The sequence below is a fragment of the Sparus aurata genome, chromosome 5 (genome assembly GCF_900880675.1).
Source record: "Sparus aurata chromosome 5, fSpaAur1.1, whole genome shotgun sequence".
Taxonomy (NCBI): Eukaryota; Metazoa; Chordata; class Actinopteri; order Spariformes; family Sparidae; genus Sparus; species Sparus aurata.
The window spans coordinates 30,700,437-30,721,679 of NC_044191.1; the positions used below are offsets into that span (position 1 = coordinate 30,700,437).

Here is a 21,243-nt window from a genome sequence, read left to right on the forward strand (position 1 = left end):
ACCTCCACATTGATTCCCCTGCACTACTATACATCTCCTTTAATTAAAGACACCGGCTAATCTGCTGTTCAGCGAGCTGTATTTGCGAGCGTGAAGCTGTCATCTCGAGATGATTGTGGCTAAATATAGCAATTTACATTTGCATGTATTGATGAAGTGGGTTTTGAGGTCATCAGAGTTTCACCGCTGACCTTCTCTACTTTCACATACAGGCACCAGAGAAAACGCTGTCGTTAACAATGACTCATTCAGTGTACCCAAAAAGAGAAAGGAAAAGAAAAGCTTCTGCGTTTCCACTCTTCGTCTCCATGTGTCAAAACATGAGAGAATATACCGCTTCCATCTAAATCCCTGACTTGTTTTCTGCTCATTAAAGCGGCCGCCTCCTGCTCCAAAATTAAGGCCTCTTTAAAAATCAGTATAAACCAGCTGCGGTGTGGAATGATATGGACAAAATGTCACATCACACTTTCAGAAATCTGAAAAAAAATTAAGTTATGCAACTCAGTATCTTTGATTTGGAAGCTCAGCGGAAAGTTAGTGGAATGAAATGCAACCTTAAGCACAACACAAAATGTGATGTGATGTGATTTTATTTTTTCTTAACATCAAAAACATCAGAAACCACCAAAATCTATTAAGATCATTTTGTTAAACTCCAGATTTTAAAGCTAAACAAGACACTGTTTAGTCAGAAAATCCCCCGAACACATTGAGATTCAGACTTAAGTAGCCAAACGAATTCCCAGAATAAATGTTGGCTTAGTACGTTTCTGCAAAAACACAGATGAGTTAAAATGTGTTTGCTGAGGTTGATTTCTCTACTTCTCTCTTGTAACAGCACTGTGATTATGGCCGGTGAAAGGTTTAGGCCAAGAAAACACTTGATTAGGGTTGCTATCTGTAAGAAAAGTAGATTTTTTGGACATTTGGCAGCCTTGTTGGCCTGAAATAACACGATAACAGCTCTACCTCCTGATGTGAAAGGTGGCTAAAAAGCAAAATGTTTGTAACAGAGTTTGTGCTCTGCAGGAACGTTAACGTTAACTGTTAACATTATACCCTGCCGACTTGGCTGGAGTAACAGTCTGTAACAGTCACATCCCCAAATTTACCGACTGTCTTAGATGGAGCCTTCAAGTGCCGTCATTGGAAACCATTTAAAAAGCACAGAGGAACGATAAAAACGTCAGCTCCTTCGAACATACCACTGAAAGATCTTTTCTGGGAGTAAAACATGACATTGCAAATGTTGACCCATCAAGAAGAGAGCCGTGGAGCAGATATTGCAAAAGAAAGAGTCAAACAAACCCGTCGTCATCGTGAACAAACTATACTCACCGTGGAATATGAACATTCATTTCACGCTCGGTTTGGCCCAAAAACTCTGCATTTGCTAAGAACATATTTGGACAAAATATGCCCAAACAGTTTGTCTTCTGGTAGCAGTTATTTCCTGGAAACAAAACTGCCGCTTTAGCAGCTGCTAGATATTTAGCACGTGCTTCCTGTATTAGAGTCCCACCGCAACCAATAAAAAACCCTGATCAACTTACCTCCGTTTTACAATTATCATGAGATCTCTCGGGGACAGCTTTAAGGTTTGGCAGAGCTAATCAGATTTAATAATGGCTCAACAGCAGAGACAGAGCGCTTCAGCGGATGAGGTAATAAAAACGGCTTTTCCTGATGCCCGGGCACAAAGACAATGAGAGAAAGGCATCGTGATGAGGGGACAGCGCGAGGACACAGCGCAATACGTCTTCATCCCACCGCAGACATCTGTAAGTGACGGTGCTCGGTGCGGCGCGAGAGATGAGAAGAGAACAGGAAAAAGGGGGCCATTTGAGCATCGATCACTTTTATGCCCCCGGTCTGTTTGCATATTTTAGACCTATAAACAACATGAATGATGTGCCGTGTAATGCACCATAATCGAGATTTATTCAATCTTGGGTGGAGGGGGGGACGTAGCGGGGAGGAGATGTTCACAATCCCAGAATCAGGAGGGGCTGTTGTGGGCTGTGTGTGTGTGTGTGCACTGTGATTTATTTGATTTAATTAGATCGCCGATGTAAAACAGCTCGCAGGGAAAAAAAAAGGTAAAGACGAGTGCCGAGGGAGGCATAAATAACACCAGGCTCTTTCCCCTTCCTCCGTTGCCTTTCTCTCCTCCTCAGCCTCATGTTTCTTTTAACTCTCTGATCTTTCCTCCGCCCGTATACAATCTCCCTTTTTTTTCTCCATCTTGCACTGGCCTCCTCTTCTTCTTCTTCTTCTTCTTCTCTTCACCCCTTTTTTTCTTAGCTTCCTGCCATCTCTATTTTGCCCTTAATCCTACCATCCTCTCCTGCTCCTCCCCTTCCCTCTTCTCCCTCTGTGCCTCCCTCTGCTCCCAGCTGAATAATGATAGTAAACACCTCATTAGGTTAAAAGGCCCACAGGAGCCATCAGAGACATTGTACTCCGTCGAACCTGTTACTGCGAGACATTCTGAACACAGCAGGACGAGGAAGGATCCCACACAGGAAGTGGGAAGGGGGGGTGTTGCTGGGGTGAGTCATTCAATGCAGAGGTTATTTTCAAATCAGATGTGACCAAACTGCATCCTAACCACAAGATCTACCCGCACTGCGCGATCTGTGTATCTTCGTCCGATGCTTAAACACTTCCCGTCGCCTCCTTTCAGCACGGAGGACGCACACATTCACACACAGCCATGAATAGCTGATTTTACGGTGAGTGATCAGCAGAGAAGAGGAGCATAAATCTCCACTCTCCAGTGGTAACGGCCAGTAAAAGTGGTTTATCTGACACTCTGAACCGCCTCCACCACCTTGTCTCAGCAGCACATCTCTGCCTCTCTGATAGCAGGTGGACAAGGTCAGGAACTTATTTCTCTTCTCTTTTCAGGTGTTCTCACCCTACCCTAACCCTAACCCTCCCTTCATGTTTTAAGTTCTCTTTTAATAAAAGGTACGATCACAAAACATACAGCATGTTACAGTAAGCCATCAGCTCCCAAAATGGACATGATTCTGCCCCTCTAACAAAGCACGGACAAGTCTGTGACAGGACTCCCAGCTAAACGTAAAGCAGATGATGAATCTGCGCCGAATGTGACAACTACCAGCACGAAGACAAGGAGACATGACCCGGCATATCTCACATGGAGTGATGGAGCAGATGAAAATATCAAGGGCCAAAATGTCCGGTGGGAAATATGCCAAACGAAAAAAACAAATTCACAGCAAGGATGTTGCCAAGACCAAGTCGTAAGTGCTTCATCCCAGATTTTTGGCCTGAAGTTTAGCTTGACAGCTGGTAGGAGTCTGAAATGTTAAAGGTGAAGCTAACATCCCGGGGCAAGGGGAAAAAAAAAAAAGGAATGCTGAAACCGAGGCCAGCAGGACAACAAAGGAGCATCAAACTCAGGCTCCTCAGGAAAAGGAAGACAACAAACAAAAAGGTGTTTCCTCTGCGTAGGGGTTTAGGGGGATCGACTGGGAGCAGGTCTTCTTCCACGAACGCCATGTTGCACCACCATATTTCTCCCAGATCGGACAAACAAAGCACCGACTCTAGAGGTGCCTTTTGCACTTTTCATGTCATCATCGGCCAGCGTAGGGTGAAGAATGAGACAAGGTTGTTTCAGTCTGTAGCAGCTGCTGTAAAAGCACTTCCTTAGATTGATACCCATCTCATGTCTGTGTGGTATTTGTAAGTATGAAGCCACAACCAGCTAGTTTAGCCTAAAAAAACCTGAAATGGGGAAAAAGCTAAATCCTCCTACTTCTAGCTCTACAGCTCACCAATTAGCAAGAATGGTGTTTTTTTTTTAATCCCTACAAAACTTAAGTGCAAAACCGACAAGTTGTTTTACAGGAGGTGATGTGCCGGACTGTTTCTTGGCCGACAACAGTCGTCACTGCGAGGCTGCCAGGCACTCTGCAGAGACCAGTTCTGTCTTTATGCTGAGCATGACTGAGAAGTGGCTGCTGACTGAAGCTTCATATTTAAGAGACATGAGAAAGCAAATATCCATATCTTTCAAAATATTGTCCTTTTAAGTCATAGTTTCTTCCACCACTTTTCTCTCACTCCTCCTCCTGACTCCCCAGCCTTTCTCCCATGACAGAGCGAGTCAAAGCATCCTTTGTACACTCTATATTTCCTGCTGTGGTCACACATAAGATCTCTGCTCTGCATGCTGAGTTAAAGGTGGGGCCGGCCATTCAAACCCAATGCACTTATAGTCAAATTCAGCGTATATATAAATCTCCACATGGTCCGCTGTTTGTACACAGCCCTGATTATGTAAACGGGCAACAAAAACTATTCCATATATAACACTACAACAGCGAATCAGCAACAGGTGGTGTTCACATCATGTTCAAGCCAAGAAGCCACAGAGTACAGCGTTATGGTCTGAAGACTGCTGTGGAGGTTTCTGCTTTACAGATGGGAGACAATAGTGTTGCTATGTTGTACTAAAGTCATCTGTGTGATGTTTGTGTGTCAGGTAATGTAAATTACTTGCCTGAAGACATTCAGCTTATTTTCTTGAGGCTTCGGGGTACAACTATTACGATCTCACAAGCGAGACTCATTATTTTAATCAGTTGCACCAGTGCAGGTCTGATTAAAAGTACTTTTAACAAATAGCAATTGTGTGTGTAGACAGTTGCCTTTGAGCAAATATTAGCCTATAAACATATTTTCTGTTTGATTATTTCGAAATTTCTTTCTTTCTGTTTTTTTAAGTATATATTTTTTTGGTCTGTTGGCTTTATTAACAGAACAGCTGAAGACATGACAGGAAACAGGTTGGAAGAGAGGGGGAGTGACTCGCAGCAAAATGCCCCAGGCAAAGCCTCTGTACAGGGGACACCTGCTCCACCCACTGAGCTAAACCGATTACCGATTATTTTGTAATTTCGTCATGAAATAGCTTTGGCATCTGTCCTACCTGTCCTGTTCCAACTCAGGCCAGGACCCGAGCTCACTGGCACAGGTAAACCTCTTCTTGTTCCCAAGATGCTTCTGGTAACATTTTGCCACATTTACACAATGTGGTAGGAGATTAAATCAAAATATGCTTAGTGTGGCGCTTTGTTTCGTGTTGTTTTGATGATGAGCTCGAGCAGCAGGACAGTTTTGAGAATCGATGTCTGGAGCTGGCGTGCTGACTTCGGGAAACCGTCTCGTCCTCTCTGCATGAATTCGAGAGGCACAGTTTCAGGAGGAGCACTGCAGGGAGGGGCGTTATGTTTGCTTGTTAGGTTCGAATATCCAAAAATTGCTCTCCATAACGGCTCACCCCACCTTTAAAACACATAATATCATCACCAGAGATACATGCAGCTGGCTCTTTTGGTTTGGATGCGTGTTTCTGTTGAATGTCTGCAAGTACATGACACAAAAGGTCAGGCAATTTGATTAATAATCAGGTATATCAGTTCACAACAACACTAAAACAGTCTTTTTTTAAATGACTTTTATACCTTTTTCAGCATAAATATACATAGTAAATGGGTTCATAATGTATGCATGCTTAGCAATAATGCATGGCTAAGAATCTTTTTTAATGGCATATGTTGGATTGTCTCGTGCAGTTCGGACGCAGACTGTGTGAGCTCATATCGAGCTGGAGGCATGTGATCCCATGCTGCCACTTACCCGGCTTACCTCTCATTAACCAATATGAGCAGTACAGTAAAATTATACTGCAAAATCAGTATAGCAAATCCTTCCTATCATTTCGTAATCTAATTAGTCTTCTTTAAGTTAGATTGGATCTTGCAATTGCTGCGTTAAGACAATAAAGTGCCCAAAGGACAAAGAGTAACAGGCTTTCAAAAGACCTCAGGCGATGTTCATTTTAATAGCTTTACAATTGTTATTGATTAGCAAAGTGGTTTAAACAGAGCGAGCTGCTCCACAAAGAACAGCTGATTCAGAGTGTCAAGCTTGTCATTGCTGATGAGCGTAAAGAATGAGGGAACCATCAGCTGTAGATGCAGTCCGGTGTAGATATTTCACTTTGCAACACGGAACAAAGAGAAGGTCAAGCTGCTGCCTGAAAAAAAAAAAAGAGATTTTAGGTTAAAAAATAAATTAATTAAAAAAAAAATAACTGCCGCTCTAATTTGTAAATTAACTGTGAAATGAACTGTGAGGGCATGAAAACTGAAGACTATTACCAAAACAACAGCTCTAGGGATCTACTGTGTGTTGTTATTTGACACACACACACACACAAACACACACACACACACACACACACACAGAGTGCAAAAACAAACAGAGGTTGGACCGACTGCTTAAGTAAGCTTTCAAGAGGTGGCAGGGAGTAGATATCATGCTAAGAGGGGGAAAAAAAACAAGCTAGAAAACGTGCTTCAGTGATTCACAATGAATCTAAAAACAGCTTGTTTAGAAAACCTCCTCAAGCTTTATTTCTAATATTTGCTATGTCTAGATCTCACCACATTTCTGTTCATTGAATTAATAAGCTTTGTAAAGACACAATTCAATAACTGAAAATAATCTCTCTCTCATTATCTATTATGCATTCCACAGAAATGGAGATAACCATAAATATTCATGAAAAATCAGCTTTCTCCAGCATATGAATTAAAGTGCGACGACCTTAAGATTGACCTTTCACACCACTCACCTTTCACCTCTAAACTTTGACCCATGAAGAGCTCTAAGAAGTCCTTTTGGCGATGAAGGTGTTGGGTGCGACGGTGTTAATGGTCTTGTGGGCTTTTAAAGGGCCAGGGGCCACACGGGGGGAAAAGCAGGGAACCAGAGGGTTGTTGAGCGTCACGTTGAAGGTGCCCTTCATTAATGTGTTCATCACACCTGGACTCAACTGCAAAGACACAAATAGAGCAGAGGGGAGGGATGACGAAGAGGTAAAGTGAAGAGCACAGTCTGACATGTGGGAGTGAATATGCGTACACATGAACACACATTAGACAAAAAGTGTTGCATTTTGATGTGAAACAGAGAAACATGTCAATCCATTTAAAAGGTTTGTTTGTACATTATTAGATTTTAAAAAGATTGACGTTGACAAAACAACATGATCAAAATAAATATGAAAACAGAAATTTAATTTAATTTACAAAAACCTTTGAACTGTACTGTACAAATATAGATGAAACAAAGGAAAATGAATGAATGAATGTGGGCTAGACTGATTGAGCGAGGAGTGACAGATGACTGTCCTTTAAAAGCCTGCACTCAACAGTTCTTGGCATTTTCCACCAATCACCCTGCTTTTATCTGCTTTCAACAGTCATATAAAACTTCACATAAAGCGTCTCCTTTGACAGTTTATAAAACTGCTTACTAAAGCCTTTTGTGAAACAGCTTTACAGCATCTTCCAAGAAATGGACGAGCCAGAAAAACACACAATTTCTTGAAGGATGGAGCTTTGCAGCAGTTCAGGCAGGCATGGTATTTATTTTAAAGTCATACGCTCTACACGCCATCTGATCATGTATGTCTTCGACTTCATCTCTCACAATCCATATTAACATCTGACACCAGTGCTTTCCACAAGCGCCGGCTGCCGGCCATATAGCCGACTACACAGTTAACTCCAGCCGGCTACTTTAATGACTATTATTTTTCGATTTTAATAAAGTTAAATGTTTTTCTAACAGACTGACAATAATGTCAAACTGAACCGCACTCATTAAAATTGTGATTCGCTGTGCTTGTACTGATAATAATCACAAACTACTCCGATCATCGCCGACTTCATTGATCACAAGGGAGAGAAACTCATCCGCGGCCCCGACACGCGGTGTGTGTGCGCACGCACTCAGTGGAGTCAGTGTGTCGGCCGTCGGAGGCAAGAAGCAGGGCTCACCATAATACGCTTATTTTGTCACCGGTAATCCACTCTTCTCTTCCAGCGTCCATTTAGCAATACCTGCGACACGTGCTGGCATCAAAAAACACTGTCGGTTGTACAAATGAAACCAAACGGACTCTAAGAGTGTATTTTCATTAGTTGCTAAGGGAGAAACGTTCACTGAGTGTTTAATTGTGTAGCCACCACTGCAGACTGTGAAGGTGTCATGCACCGACAATAAGATATTTACAAGCCCAGAACGCCTCATGATGCAATATTATGTGAGCTTGTATAGCCTATTATTTATTATTTTCAGTGCGCAAATCACAGTTTTTATTGGTGCATTAGCGTCTGGCATACTTAGTTACACTAATGAATAAAAGAAGATGCGATATTTTGTAATAATAATAATATAATATATAGAGTAGATATTGATGCTGATAATAATAATAATAATAATAATATTAATAATAATAATAATAGAGCAAATGTCTGAGAAATTAATATAGGCTGCCTGCATCACCTGTTCTACACTTAGGCTAATAATAATAATAATAATGTAACATTATTATTATTATTATTACATTTAAGACCAGTATATAAGATCGTACCCCCCCCCCCCGGCTGGCTACTTATGTATTATGGCTGGCTAGTCTGTGTCTTAGTGGAAAGCCCTGTGACACACTTTCAGTGTGTGTACAACAATGCTGAGCCCTGCATCCTCATTGATACACTGCAGCCTTCATTCAGATATTCAGCTCCCTCACTTTTATGTGTTTGTTTTTTGTTTTTTTTTTGAAAAATATGGTTGAAAACCTTGACGTTGTTTCCTGTCAGCAATGTTCTTCTTCGCCTGGTCTTTGTTTAACTTGGCACTGCTTGTTTGTTGTGATGGCAGAAAAGGTCACAGGACTGTTATCCCTAAAAAATACTATTACTATTTACTATTCATTACTGCACTACCACCTTGACTTTAACAATAACTCACATCCAAAGAACAGCACATACTGTGCATGTAAAGAATTAAACTACAACAATCGCTCCAGGTACAACACTTTGAAAAGCAATCAATTGTTTCTGCTGGGCCTCAAGAGAAAGTTGAGACTAAGGATGAATTCTCAAAACCAACTGTGACTTACACATTGACTGTACAAAAAGATGGACGGCATGACCGCTCCCCAAAACTGAAACCAAAACATCTCGATCGCACCCTGGGGACATGCTGCAGCATCAATCATAAAGTTAGCCTTCTCCGCCCCCTTAACAGACGGACAAACTAAAAACAACTTCTTCTCCTTCACCTAAAAAGACAGGGGTACTTTACAACAACAGCTTGAACATATCCTCATGCCTTAATGGATCGTCGATATCGCCAGTTAATGTGGGAACTTGACCCCGAGGCTCCACTGCCCCATCACAACTGCACAGACTCTGGCTCCGAATTACAATACATCACCAGCGCAAGATGGCAGCGCTTGTATTCCGGAGGAAGCGGGAGGAAGTAGCGATGTGTCAGCCACCTTTACAGTATATATAGTCAATGAACTGTGAACATGCAGCTCCACACACAGCAACACACACAAATCAGTAGTCCTCAGTCTGACCAAGAGGAACGTGAGAAAGAGACAACAGAACGTGCACTTCAAAGTCTGACCTTAAAATCACCTCAACTCGTCTAAAAACACAAGAAATTATCTCTCTCTCCATCTTACACACACACACACACACACACGTCAAGATGCAGACATACATACATATATATGTTGTATGCACACCCACTTGACCTACCATCCCCCTCTCAGCCAGGCACTTCCTGAGGAATCTTCCTCTTATATTGTCAAACCTTTCTCTCTCTCTCTCTCTTTTATTCTCCCTTAACCTCCCAGCAAACACACACACACACACACACACACACACACACACACACACACTACATGCATCAATATGCCAGAGGTGCCACAGTAGGATTTAGGCACAACGGCGGGGCGGCTCAGATCTCAGTATTGATCCTAATGGGAAAAGGGTTGCGGGTTCAACTCCAGGTCACCCTCAGGGTTGCCCAGGAGGTCGAGGAGATGGGGAAGAGCCTTTGGAAGTGACGACACCACCTGCATGGCAATCATGGGGGGAGATTATGGGATGTTTTACTAGGTCAAAGAGGGGAGAAGGTAAAGAGGATACATGCAGGGAGTTGGTGATGATGTTACTCAGTATGTATGCAGGCGTGTGCGATGTGCACACAGGCACGTAGGAAAGAGTGCTGAATGCAAAGTCTTTCCCACAACACACACACAGTACATGACACAGGGAGGTAAAGACAACACAAGCTTCATCCCATACATGCACAGATACATGCCAGCAACTGGCTGAGTGAAGGCAACTTGGCTTGGAATATATTGTGGTCGTAGTCAGAAGAAAACCAAGTTGATTGTAAAATGGAAAAAGGGATGCAAACCAAGTCGCTAGTCACCATCAATCCAAACCGTAGGAGGTCTGAGATGCTGCAACATCCCCGCTCCCTCAGCCTTTGTTTCCCCAACAGGATATTCATGAGGTGTAAACATACAGTAGGTGATTTGAAGCGTCTGAATGATCATCGATGCTGTTGGTTTGTGGGGAGACCATCTTAAAAAAACCTTTCAGAAACAGACAGCTTGTTTCCATCGGTGCTTCAGTAAGTCGACACAATGTACAATATTATGTGAGAGTAGATTATGTACAGCAACAACAATAGCAACACAGTGACAATAACAACTGCCTAACTAGCTTACAGGTGGATGCTACGGTGGAGGTGGGCTTCTAAAAGGCAATCTGAACAGAAGCATGGCTGTCCAATGAGCGGTGCAGCAGTGGCTGAGGGTTTGAGTACAATGTGATAAAAGGGGTGTGCTGGAAACATGTTGCACTGACAAGAGCGTGCCAGGTGAGTGCGGTGAGTTGGCCGGCTAAACTAGCCTGTAAGCGCTGCTTTATTTTAAGGATATTTGCTTAATTTTTCAACCTGCCTGTTCTCAACAAATGAGACCATTTTAATGCCAGTCGTCATCCTAACTTTACAATTTCAGGAAAACACAGACCTGCACAAAATGAGGTATGGATTCCTGGAGGAATATGACAGGGTAGTTAGGTCAGCCAGCAAGTTACAATTAAATTCTTACAATTCATTTAAAAGTGAGAGCTATTTGGAAAGCTTAAGGAGGTGTGTATGGCTTGCACTGTTTTGCACTTGTCTCTTATTTCCCTGAATACCTACAACAGATAGAGCGAATGCAAAATGATCTTGAATGAGAGGTTAAAAAATGGCACATGCTTCCTTTAACTTCAAATACTGAATTTACTGAATTTATTTCCTTTTCCTTTTGACTATAATCCTTTCTCAGGGTCTCACACACACACATACACAGTGAAATAACTATGAAATGGTCACGCAAACTCATAACTGCTGGTCAAACTCTCAAAACATCTTATAATCTTCACACAAAAACACAGGAGCAAACAAACAGAGGGTTTGGGCAGAGTAGCTGTGACGAGTTGGAATGCAGCGGCGTGACATTTTCACATTTTAAATCATAAAGTATATTACCTCATTGACCCCATCAGAAAAAATGAGAACATGATGAGATGGAATCAGGGGGAAGTGCTTCCCACGTAGAGGCTTTAAAAGTAGAAGTTTAAAACTCTCACATTGAGGCAGCACATGCAGAGACATAAACAACACACCCCGAGGAAGGTTTGATGAAATGTCAGCTGCGTTTAGGACACCTTCTGTTCTGACTCATAATGAACATCGAATAAACTTTTCTTGGCTCTGCATGTGCTTTGCACTTGGCAGCCTGCTCGACGTTCGCTCCTTGTGTCTTTTTCTATTCCTGTGCTCCAGGAACGCTCCTCTCTCTGTTAAATTAAGCTAAACCAATCAGAACGGTGCTGCGCGTGAGAAAGGTAATCGAGCCTACTTACCAGAAGTAGGTGCCGAACATGGTGCATTTAATGGAAACGCTAAATGAGCCCTCACTGTGACCTAATGCCACTCAAGTAGATAGCTTTGTGACATTACAGGCACATGTATGGATGGATGCACATACATACACACTGATGCTTAAATAGCGACTGTTCCATTATGCGGCTGCCCGCTTCACACTGCAGGTACTCGGAACACATTTTCAGCTGTTGAATTTAACAACCCTCTTCAGCTGCTCTATTGTCGCTGTCTAACTCTCTGCTTCTATTACTCTACGCGTCTCCACCACCTTTACGTCGCTGTCTCACCTCTGTCCCTGTCTCACCTCTGTCCCTGTTTCTCCTTTCCGTCTCACCCCTCCCCACCTCTCCCTCATCGCTATCTTCCCTCTCTCTCTGCCGGCACGACTTCAATGCTCTGTTATCTCTTTGCACCACTTCACAACATCTTTAACTCTGTATGGCCTGTGGTGTCGTATGGATTCTCAGCCACACAGCTAATTACCGAGACAAGAGCTGAGACATGCATTCCGCTTAAAAAAGAAAGAGCTGAACTTTCCGAAGCTAATTTGAGACACAAGATGTCTCACTCACGAATGCGTGACATGAGTCTCTATAGGGGAAGAATTACAAAGTTTCACTGTCAATGTATAGGGTCTCTATACATATGTATGTGTATGAATACCTCCTATTCGCATAACTTGCAAGAGGAACATGGAGCACCCAGATGAAGCCCATGCATGACCTCAACCAGTCAGTGGAGTCCAACCCAGAACTTATTTATTGTCTAATCTAATCATGTAACTATGCTGCTGCAAAGTTTACTGAAGACAGCCCATTTTTACATTTTTACAATTATCTCCCAACATTAACTCTACTCTCATGGTTTGAATAAAGTGGCTGCAGACAAACACTTGACGAGCCGAAATGGACGATTTTGATTTTAATCAAAATTTTTAATTGAATGCCCTTATTTCTTTTTACCTAGGAGAGGAGAGCAGAGGAGAGGAGACCATATGAGACACTTCAACGGTTTAACTAGCTACTGTTGGTGGAAAAATTCCCGCAGCTACAGTTTCCTCTTATACCGGAGAGAAATGGAGCAGAGAGACATTGTGAGAGGGAGAGAGGGATGGGGAGAGCAGATGAAGAGAGGTGAAACACAGCATATGGTGATGAAAGTATATCTACAAGCATACATCTGCATGGGAGGATAGAGGTTGTTAAAATGTATGTGGAGAAATTATGCACTCTCTACTGCCTGTGTTACTGAGGTTTAGTACTTACAAAGTGATACACGCTGCTGCACGCACACAAAAGGACGAACTGTTTAACGTTAGGATTATCTAAACCGAGAAAGACAAGGATTGTGACCCACATATCACAACGTTTTGCACTCATACAAAGGATTTCTATTCTTGACTGCCATTTTACCATGAATGACGACAATACACTTAGTGACAGGTAGATTATGATTGTAGCAGCAGTGTTCGCTAACCTCCAAGATCGAGTGAGATCACAAATACTCTCATGTTCCCTGCAGAAATAGGCGTTTGATGATTAGATTTGCACTGAAAAGATATAAATGCAAACCTTCAGTGAGATGCTGGATGGAGAGATGAGAGAAGAATTAATTTCAGGAGACTGAGGTGAATTTCAGGTGAGCTGTGTCTCTATACTGAAACCTGATGAACTGGAACGGGTGACACAGAAGGAACACTGGTCAGACCGAGCAGTGAGGTGGCTAAACATGAGCTGCTTTGTTCGTGCTTCGCAGTCACTGGCTAATTTGTCAGCTGTTTGGCTACTATTCTCACATATTCCTGTACCAAAATGGATATCCATCAAAAAACAGTTTGCCTTGCTAATTTATGAGGCAATTTGCATAGAAAAGGAGGAAAATGGACAATTTGGATGGGGAGCTTTGGCAGCACAGACTGTATATTCTGCAGAGAGAGCTGGAAATAGGCAAACTTCATATTAAGTGGAGGTGGACTTCCAATGAGCTGTGGCTGTGCACTGAGACCTAATGAAGTGGACTGGAGCATAGTGCAAGTCCAGGAAGCATTTAAGTCACGCTTGCATCATCTGAATGGCATTAGCTGCTTCATTTATTAGCTGTTTGGCAACCACTTGACTGGTAATGTCCAATTATCTTTAAGCAGGTGCACAGCGTGGCCAGAACATTACCTGACATCTCTCACAGGTACTGTAATGATACACTCATGTCGACATTGTTTGCTGCCACTGCTCTCTCCCCCACACCGTATGCTTCCTTGTGCTATTATTGTTCATTTGTCTTTGTGTTGATTTGACAAAATGACATGTTCTTCTGTGTTTATTAAAGAGTAAAACCACCATTTTTATATGTTTAAGTGTGTTTACAGGTTTTGGGGAGTAGTATTAAACATGTAAAAAAAAAAATCTAAAAATCTAAAAAGCCCCCTAATAAAGCCTTGTTGGGCCTTGAGGAAACTGCATGTAATCTGATAAATTGCCTCCAGTGATGATTCCACTCATTAGCTGAGTTGCATTGATTTTGATCAATTGTTTTATATCTGCCCATACAGCCCAACAATGTCAAAGGAGTGCAATGCATAATAGTTGATTGCCTACATCACATGCAGCTTCCTCCGGATTTGCAAAATGCTTCAAACTACTTTTCTCACAAGTGCAGTAGCACTCCCCAAGACCTGTAAACACACACACCTGTAAAATTGGCCGAGTTACTTTCTAAGGCTGGTTTTATCCTCATGAGCACCCTCAAAGAATGGAGCCTTTCTGACAAATCTTACTGTGAAAACATTTTCTATGAAAGGCCAATTCTCGGATGTGACTCTTACAACATGATTGCCTCATGCTTGCCATTTTTGATTATAATTTCTCCCACTACACCATTTTTGCAGTCTCACATCTCCTCGTAGGACTCAAAATGTTTGAGATAATCTAATTGAGAACGATGGGCGGGAAACAAATCAGAAGATAATCATTCAACACCAAATAAGTTATGATTTGTCTATCAACAACAACTGACCAAGACTGGTTTTGTCTGAACCATTTGTAATCAAAAATAAACGTTTTGCGAAATAACCACAAGAAATGGGGGAAAAGCAGGATGAGAGGGACAAACAGATCAAAACAGTCAGAGGACAGACTGAGAGAGTGAACTACGGAAGAGAAGTGAGGGAAAAATTTGAGGAGATAAATCCACAGAGGGACAGCAGACAGACTGGGAGACGGGCAGGCAGAGAGGGAAAGAGAGAAGAAAGAGCCGTGTGATAAGATTACAGCCATGGACATGAACATGAAGATGAACTGTGTAGCAAGGTTTAAATCAAACCCAGTGGTTTTGTCTTTGATGTTCACCACTCAAAGTCAGCAGGGACTGGAAGCAACACTAGCTCTTTCAATCATCTCTCTCTTTCTCTCTCTAACACACTCACACGCACACGCACACACGCACACACACACACACACACCAGCAGCAGCAGTAACCCAAAGCGTTAAGTCCTATTAAAACACACTGAAATGGAGCAACAAGAGATTAGGTTCTGGATAGGTTTCATTACAACTGTATTATGCTCTGACCATGAAGTGCATTTGTCTCTGTCAGCAGTCTAAGGTGGCTGCATTAAACAACACTGCACTTCATAAAAATGTACTCACTTTTCCCAGTTTAATTTATCCAGGCAGGTCAATTAAGAGCACTTCTCTCACAATGTGAAAAGCTCGAGCCTTGAGCAAGAAACCACATTACTCAGCTATGTGTTTCTTCAGTGGCTATTGTTCCAAAACCACAGAAACTACTGAAGTTCGGTTTAAAAATAAGAATAATTCAACAGAGCAAACAATTTCTTCCTCTTCAGCTCAAGGTCACAGAGAAATCTAATAGATTTGAGATACTCAGAGACATACAGTATATCTGTGGCATCGCTGCATACGCTTACTATTGGTCACGTGGAGATGTATGAGGTAAACTCAGACAGCAAACGTGTCCATACGTACACTGATGTCAATGCACTATGACTAAATGTTGGTTGGTCAAGCAGTGATGTAGAATGGGAGTGTGTTGGGAAGTAATGCTTCAGGAGAGTTACATGTAACTGTAACAGCATGTTTACCTGATAAGCGCTGGGCCCAGGGTTGGTGTTCATGGAGACTCTGAATCGATCTTCTCTGGAGGAGATCAGAGCCGTCGGAGGGAAGGATTTCACACTGAGGTCGTACTGGCCAGGGCCTGATGAACACATACACACATCACCTACTGTATACACACATACAAGTAAATAAATAATTACATTTCTGCTGCTTCAACAGAGGCAGGAAAGACTGGTGTATTCCCACAAACATACAAAGTGATGCAGGCAAGCCAACACCTCAGACACCCGTGGATTTTGTAGCATACTTTGACCTTCAGTGTGTACACAAAATCCAGAGGTTAGAGCATTGCATCCTACAAAGAAGGAGTATTCTTCTAGATATTTCTTTCCAAATTACCCTCCTTGTCTAAATACATGTAGGTTATGTTTGGTCGGTCTCTGTTAGCCCTTTCACACTGCACAAAAAAAACAACCATTGACATCTGGCTTTTGTCAACAATGGGAGTGGGTACAACCAGCACTCGCCCCCAGCTACACAGTGGTCACTGGTGTTTATAGCCAAAACTGAGACATAGGTGGGCCATGGGCCAAAAGCAAACACCTATTGTGATATATTAAGATACAATGGCACTAGTATTCCCTTAATTGACTGACTTCTTGCTCTAGGTGTGACTCTGCCCGCAGTGCTCAGATTACCCTACGGCAGACCAATTTTGGGCAGCCCTGCTCTAAAGGAAAAGCAGGTGTAGCTAAAAAATGCATGAATAGGGCACATTCATATTTTTGTCCAACATCACAGATATTTATTTGAGTTTAAAGTGTTACAATTCTGATGGTTATGGTAGGTTAAATCATTCTGGTTGAAGCTGGAATCTGTAGTTTTCTGACCATTCTGCCTTTGGCGATGCTCAGAGGTCTGCAGCAAAGCTGCTGCGGCAGGTAACGTACTGCTGCTGTTTATTTGAATCAGCCATAGCATTAATAAATGATTTTGCTCAAGGTTAATAGAAGGTTTTAATCATGTTTTTCTCTTTTATGTAAGATGGTGCCTTGGTTGTTTTGCTCCTTTTTCACATATATTATGCAACAAAAGTCAAAGCAGTATGGGTTGTACAGCATAAATCTGAACTGAGTCATCTGGGTATATGAGCTTATTTTCATGTAACTGTCTGTACTTTGATCAAAGCCCAGGCTACCAGACTACTGAACCTCCCTGCTGTCTAACACGAAGATGTGGTACACAGGAGGACCTGCATAGGACCAGAAACTCTGCAGGGATTAGAATTTATTTTTTACTGTGAGGTTCTTTCTGAAAATGTGTTCATGTAATGAATATACAATGAATCAGACACACAAGCAGGCGTAAAGAGATGCACGTACACAAACACATACTGATGTCATTACACACAAGCATATCAAAAGACAGGAACCCACATGTTCTCAGTTTTGCAAGTAAAAACAAACCTCATCCAAAGCTTTCTTCATTTACAGAGGAAACTGTCTGACACATCGAATTCTGAAAACTGTTCTCAGAGTGAAGAAGATACACCTTAGGTTTACACATTACACGGCATCGTTTGCATAAACCTTTTTTATTTAAACCTTAACTGTGAACCTCTTAGACATTATAGAAATGACTTTTACAATCGGTTTTGAAATGGTTTAATGGGCCCCAGGGCAACACATGTTTGAACTAGAATTACTGCTTCACTGTTATATGCCTCCGCGCATCAGTGGTGTTGCAGTTTTATATCCATGTATGCTCAGATTCATATGATATATGAGGTGAAGACTGCATCTGAATGTGTATTATGTGTTCACATGTTTATCCAATAAAGCAAATTCTGACAGAACATGAAGAAGCTACAGATTTATACACATGGATGCTTCACACATATCATCAACCGGGCAGCACAGAAGATCTAAACAATCATCACAGTTTTAAGGTGGGCACCCAAGATTAGTGTTACTAATAGAGTGTCCAGCCCCACCCTGTCAGTACACGACATGCACCAGCTGCCCAATCTGTTCTGCACTAGTGCGAGAGTGGTGGTCCTGTCGGTCAATAAAGTTTACTGGTGCCTGTTCAAAATGTATGTATAATCATAAGGCAGGAGAGGTTTATACAAAACATTGGCAGCAAATGCAATCAGTGCCATGAGTATTATGATCTCAAAGAAAAATAAACTGAGTAACATATAAAGTGTAATTCTGTGTTCAGCCAATACATTCATAAAGTATATGACAAAACACATATGGAATTGCAGATTGCAGATAGTTTGTTCATTATGAAGGTTGCTATAAAAAGACATATAACATAAACCGAATCATTTATTTTAAAATCATAGTGTTATCCTGTTTTTCTCATGCTGTCCAATCCTTTTTAATCTAGACTACCTGAGTCTCTCTCCCCCCTAATTTCTGTTGAAGTACCTAATAACAGTGCTGTCTAATAAAGTTTCTAATAACGGCAGTAAATTCCCTCTTACGTAACGGTGAACAATTAAATTCACAATGATTAAAAACCATTTTGTTACATTGATTTGAGAGGTTAAGTTTGAGAGGAATTGCTTTATGATCACTCACACAAATAATTTGCGGTAACATTCTGTGACTGATAGGACCGTTTTTTGCGCATGAGCAGAATTCGGGAGCTGATTTACTTGATTCACTAACACTGCTTTATGTTAAGTCAGGAGCTTTTCTGACCCTCCAGCTACTTTTCAAACATACAAAGGGTTTTAATGACTAGTGCTTCAAGTGTAATATATTTTTCACATGTTTGAAATAAAGCATTCATTCATTCATTCATTCATTCATTCATTCACTGTAACTGCAGTCACCTTATAACTTAGATACTTTTAAAATCAAAATAAACACAAACCAGGAAAACAGCTTGCATGCTTTATAAACACTTTGAGCCATTGCTAATGTCACAGAGGATTACATTAAAAACAAATACTATCACTCTGCAGGGACTGTATGTTTGCGTGTGTGTGTTTGAAAAATGTTGAATAGTTAAATGATCTTACCATTATTAGAAATGTGATCGCAGGGGACCCCGCATGATGAGAAATATAGTATTCCATATACTATAGGCCTATTCATAAATGCAAATTCAATAATGGGCAAAATGATTGTATGTGTGAGTTACTATGTGTATATCAATGTGTGTGTCCAACTGTGAGTCTGTATGTGCACATGAGGGTGCCTACATGCTTGTGTCTGCATATCTGTTAAGTGTGTGTGTGTGTGTGTGTGTGTGTGTGTATGAAGAAGAAACACTATTGCAAACAGTCCAAATCTATTTATATGCAAATTGGATTTTGGTTAAACGGTTTGGGGTGCCTCATGGGTTGAGTCCCTTGGTGAAATGGGGCTGGTCATAAATTATCCAAGTAAGTCATGAATCTATCAATTTTGAAACAACATTTTTCAATGGGAGTGTAATTGAGGTAAATATTAGGTTAAAGGCCCACAGAGATGGAGCTAATTAGACTGCATGATGGTAAAAAGGGCGTACAGCATTGAGATGGATGGATGGACGGATGGATAGACAGATAGACAGTTTCATTGTCTCTATATGGTGCTGTTCGGTGTGTTTGTGTGTGTGGGGGAGAGATACCTGGTAGACTGGGGTCACATGGCAAGAAGAAATTAGCCCGTGGTGCAACAGAGAGGAAGCAGCTCTGACGTCTCTTGGCCTCTTCACTTCGGGGTTGGGAGTAAGTGCGGCCATTAGCCTTCTCAAATGTCTGGCTCACATTGTAACTGTTGGGTGGAGGGGAATCCTACAGAGGAGAGGAGAGGAGAGGAGAGGAGAGGAGAGTTTGCTAATTAGAACTAAACCAAGTGTAAAACCATAGTCACGTCATCAATCTGGTTTGTGGACTACCATTTTGAAGCCTTGAGATAGGCATAAATGCTGTCATTATCTTGTTTTTGGGAGTCAGGAGTGACCATATTTGGACAAGATGGTGTAACTGGGGAGGATGTCCTTCTGGGATCTGACCGTGAAATCAAGGACACGCCTCGGTAGCTTCTTTACAATCAGAAAGTAGCCACACCCAAAATCAAATGCTAATTCAAACGTCTATTTGACCAAAAATGGGATCATAATTTACAAAATGAACCTTAATCCGACTTCTTCTTGCAACCAGTGGAATCACCCCTGCTGGTCAAAATGTCAAGATATCACCCAAGTCAATTGGATTAATTATTTGGACCTTGTTAATTAACTTCACCAAATTATATGTGTTTTGTATACACATTTTTTTAAATCAGTCCAGTAGATTTCCTGAGCTGAGACATAGCTGCAATAGTTTCGGCGGGTGTCTTCCTGAAACAACCCACCTCTCGCGAGATTTCAGGGAGACTTTCCCATGAGCAGGACTTGTTTTTCTGGTTACAAAAAGGATCTTTTTTACTCAACAAAAGTTTCTCTCTCTGTAGGAATCACTTCTTCAATGTTGTCAGACACAAAAGAAGTGAATAGAGGTGGCGGAAACAAGGTTGGGTCGCCAGCTAACACTCGTCCGTTACAACACACATTTATACACAGAAAATGTCATGTTTTCTGGTTCCTTTATTAGATTACACAACTGACAGGTCCGCAGTGTGGCGGACACACATTCATTTTGAACAGCAAATGACCCGCCTGTTTTCAGAGCACAATGTTAAACTTGTTACAATATCACCTATGTACACACTCATGCATGAATATCAGCGTGCAGATGCAAGGACATACAGTACATGTCACATCATATACATGCAAATGAAGACAAATGCACATGCGCAAAAAGAAGCGGTTGGCTCGCACCTGTCATTATGCAGCTACTCCACAGAGAGAGGCATAATGATAGAAACATGGGTGACATTTCCAACATATCACAGGTATTCCAGATGAATAGCCTCCCTAACAAGGCCATTACATTCTTCATCATTAATGAATTGCTAATAATTAGGAGCAAATTCACAGAGGCACCCTTGATGACTGAACATGTAATGGATCCCACGTGGATCTGAAAAGGGAACTATGTGATTCATGTCACCTGGTTAGAAACTTGCACTACTAGCACTGCAAAAGAGTCTGAGTTACTAGGGATTTGTCTTGTCGGTGGGTCTTTGAATAATTGATGTCGAAGGCTGAATATAGCTGCACGATCCATTTATCCTAAACATAGCCGAGCTGTCATTTACCTCAAACTGTCATTTCCCGACCGCTGTTTTCTCCTTCTCCTCCTAGGTAGCTGTCCATCTTTAATCATTGCTAGCCCAGGCCATTTAGCTTTTCATTATAGACACAGTGG

General features: G+C 41.7%; 1 protein-coding gene across 2 annotated transcripts in view; it reads right to left on the bottom strand.

Moving 5' to 3' along the window:
- Positions 1-5,859: 5,859 nt before the first annotated feature.
- The window catches only part of stpg2 (sperm-tail PG-rich repeat containing 2), a 54,430-nt gene continuing 39,046 nt past the window's right edge, over positions 5,860-21,243 (bottom strand). For both annotated transcript variants that reach the window (XM_030415988.1, XM_030415986.1), the window contains 4 exons: positions 19,560-19,725; positions 15,956-16,071; positions 6,680-6,880; positions 5,860-6,079 (listed from right to left, as the gene is read on the bottom strand). In XM_030415988.1, the coding sequence (XP_030271848.1) occupies positions 6,713-6,880; positions 15,956-16,071; positions 19,560-19,725 (450 nt within the window). In that variant the 3' untranslated portion in view covers positions 5,860-6,079; positions 6,680-6,712. The remainder of the gene's footprint in view (positions 6,080-6,679; positions 6,881-15,955; positions 16,072-19,559; positions 19,726-21,243) is intronic.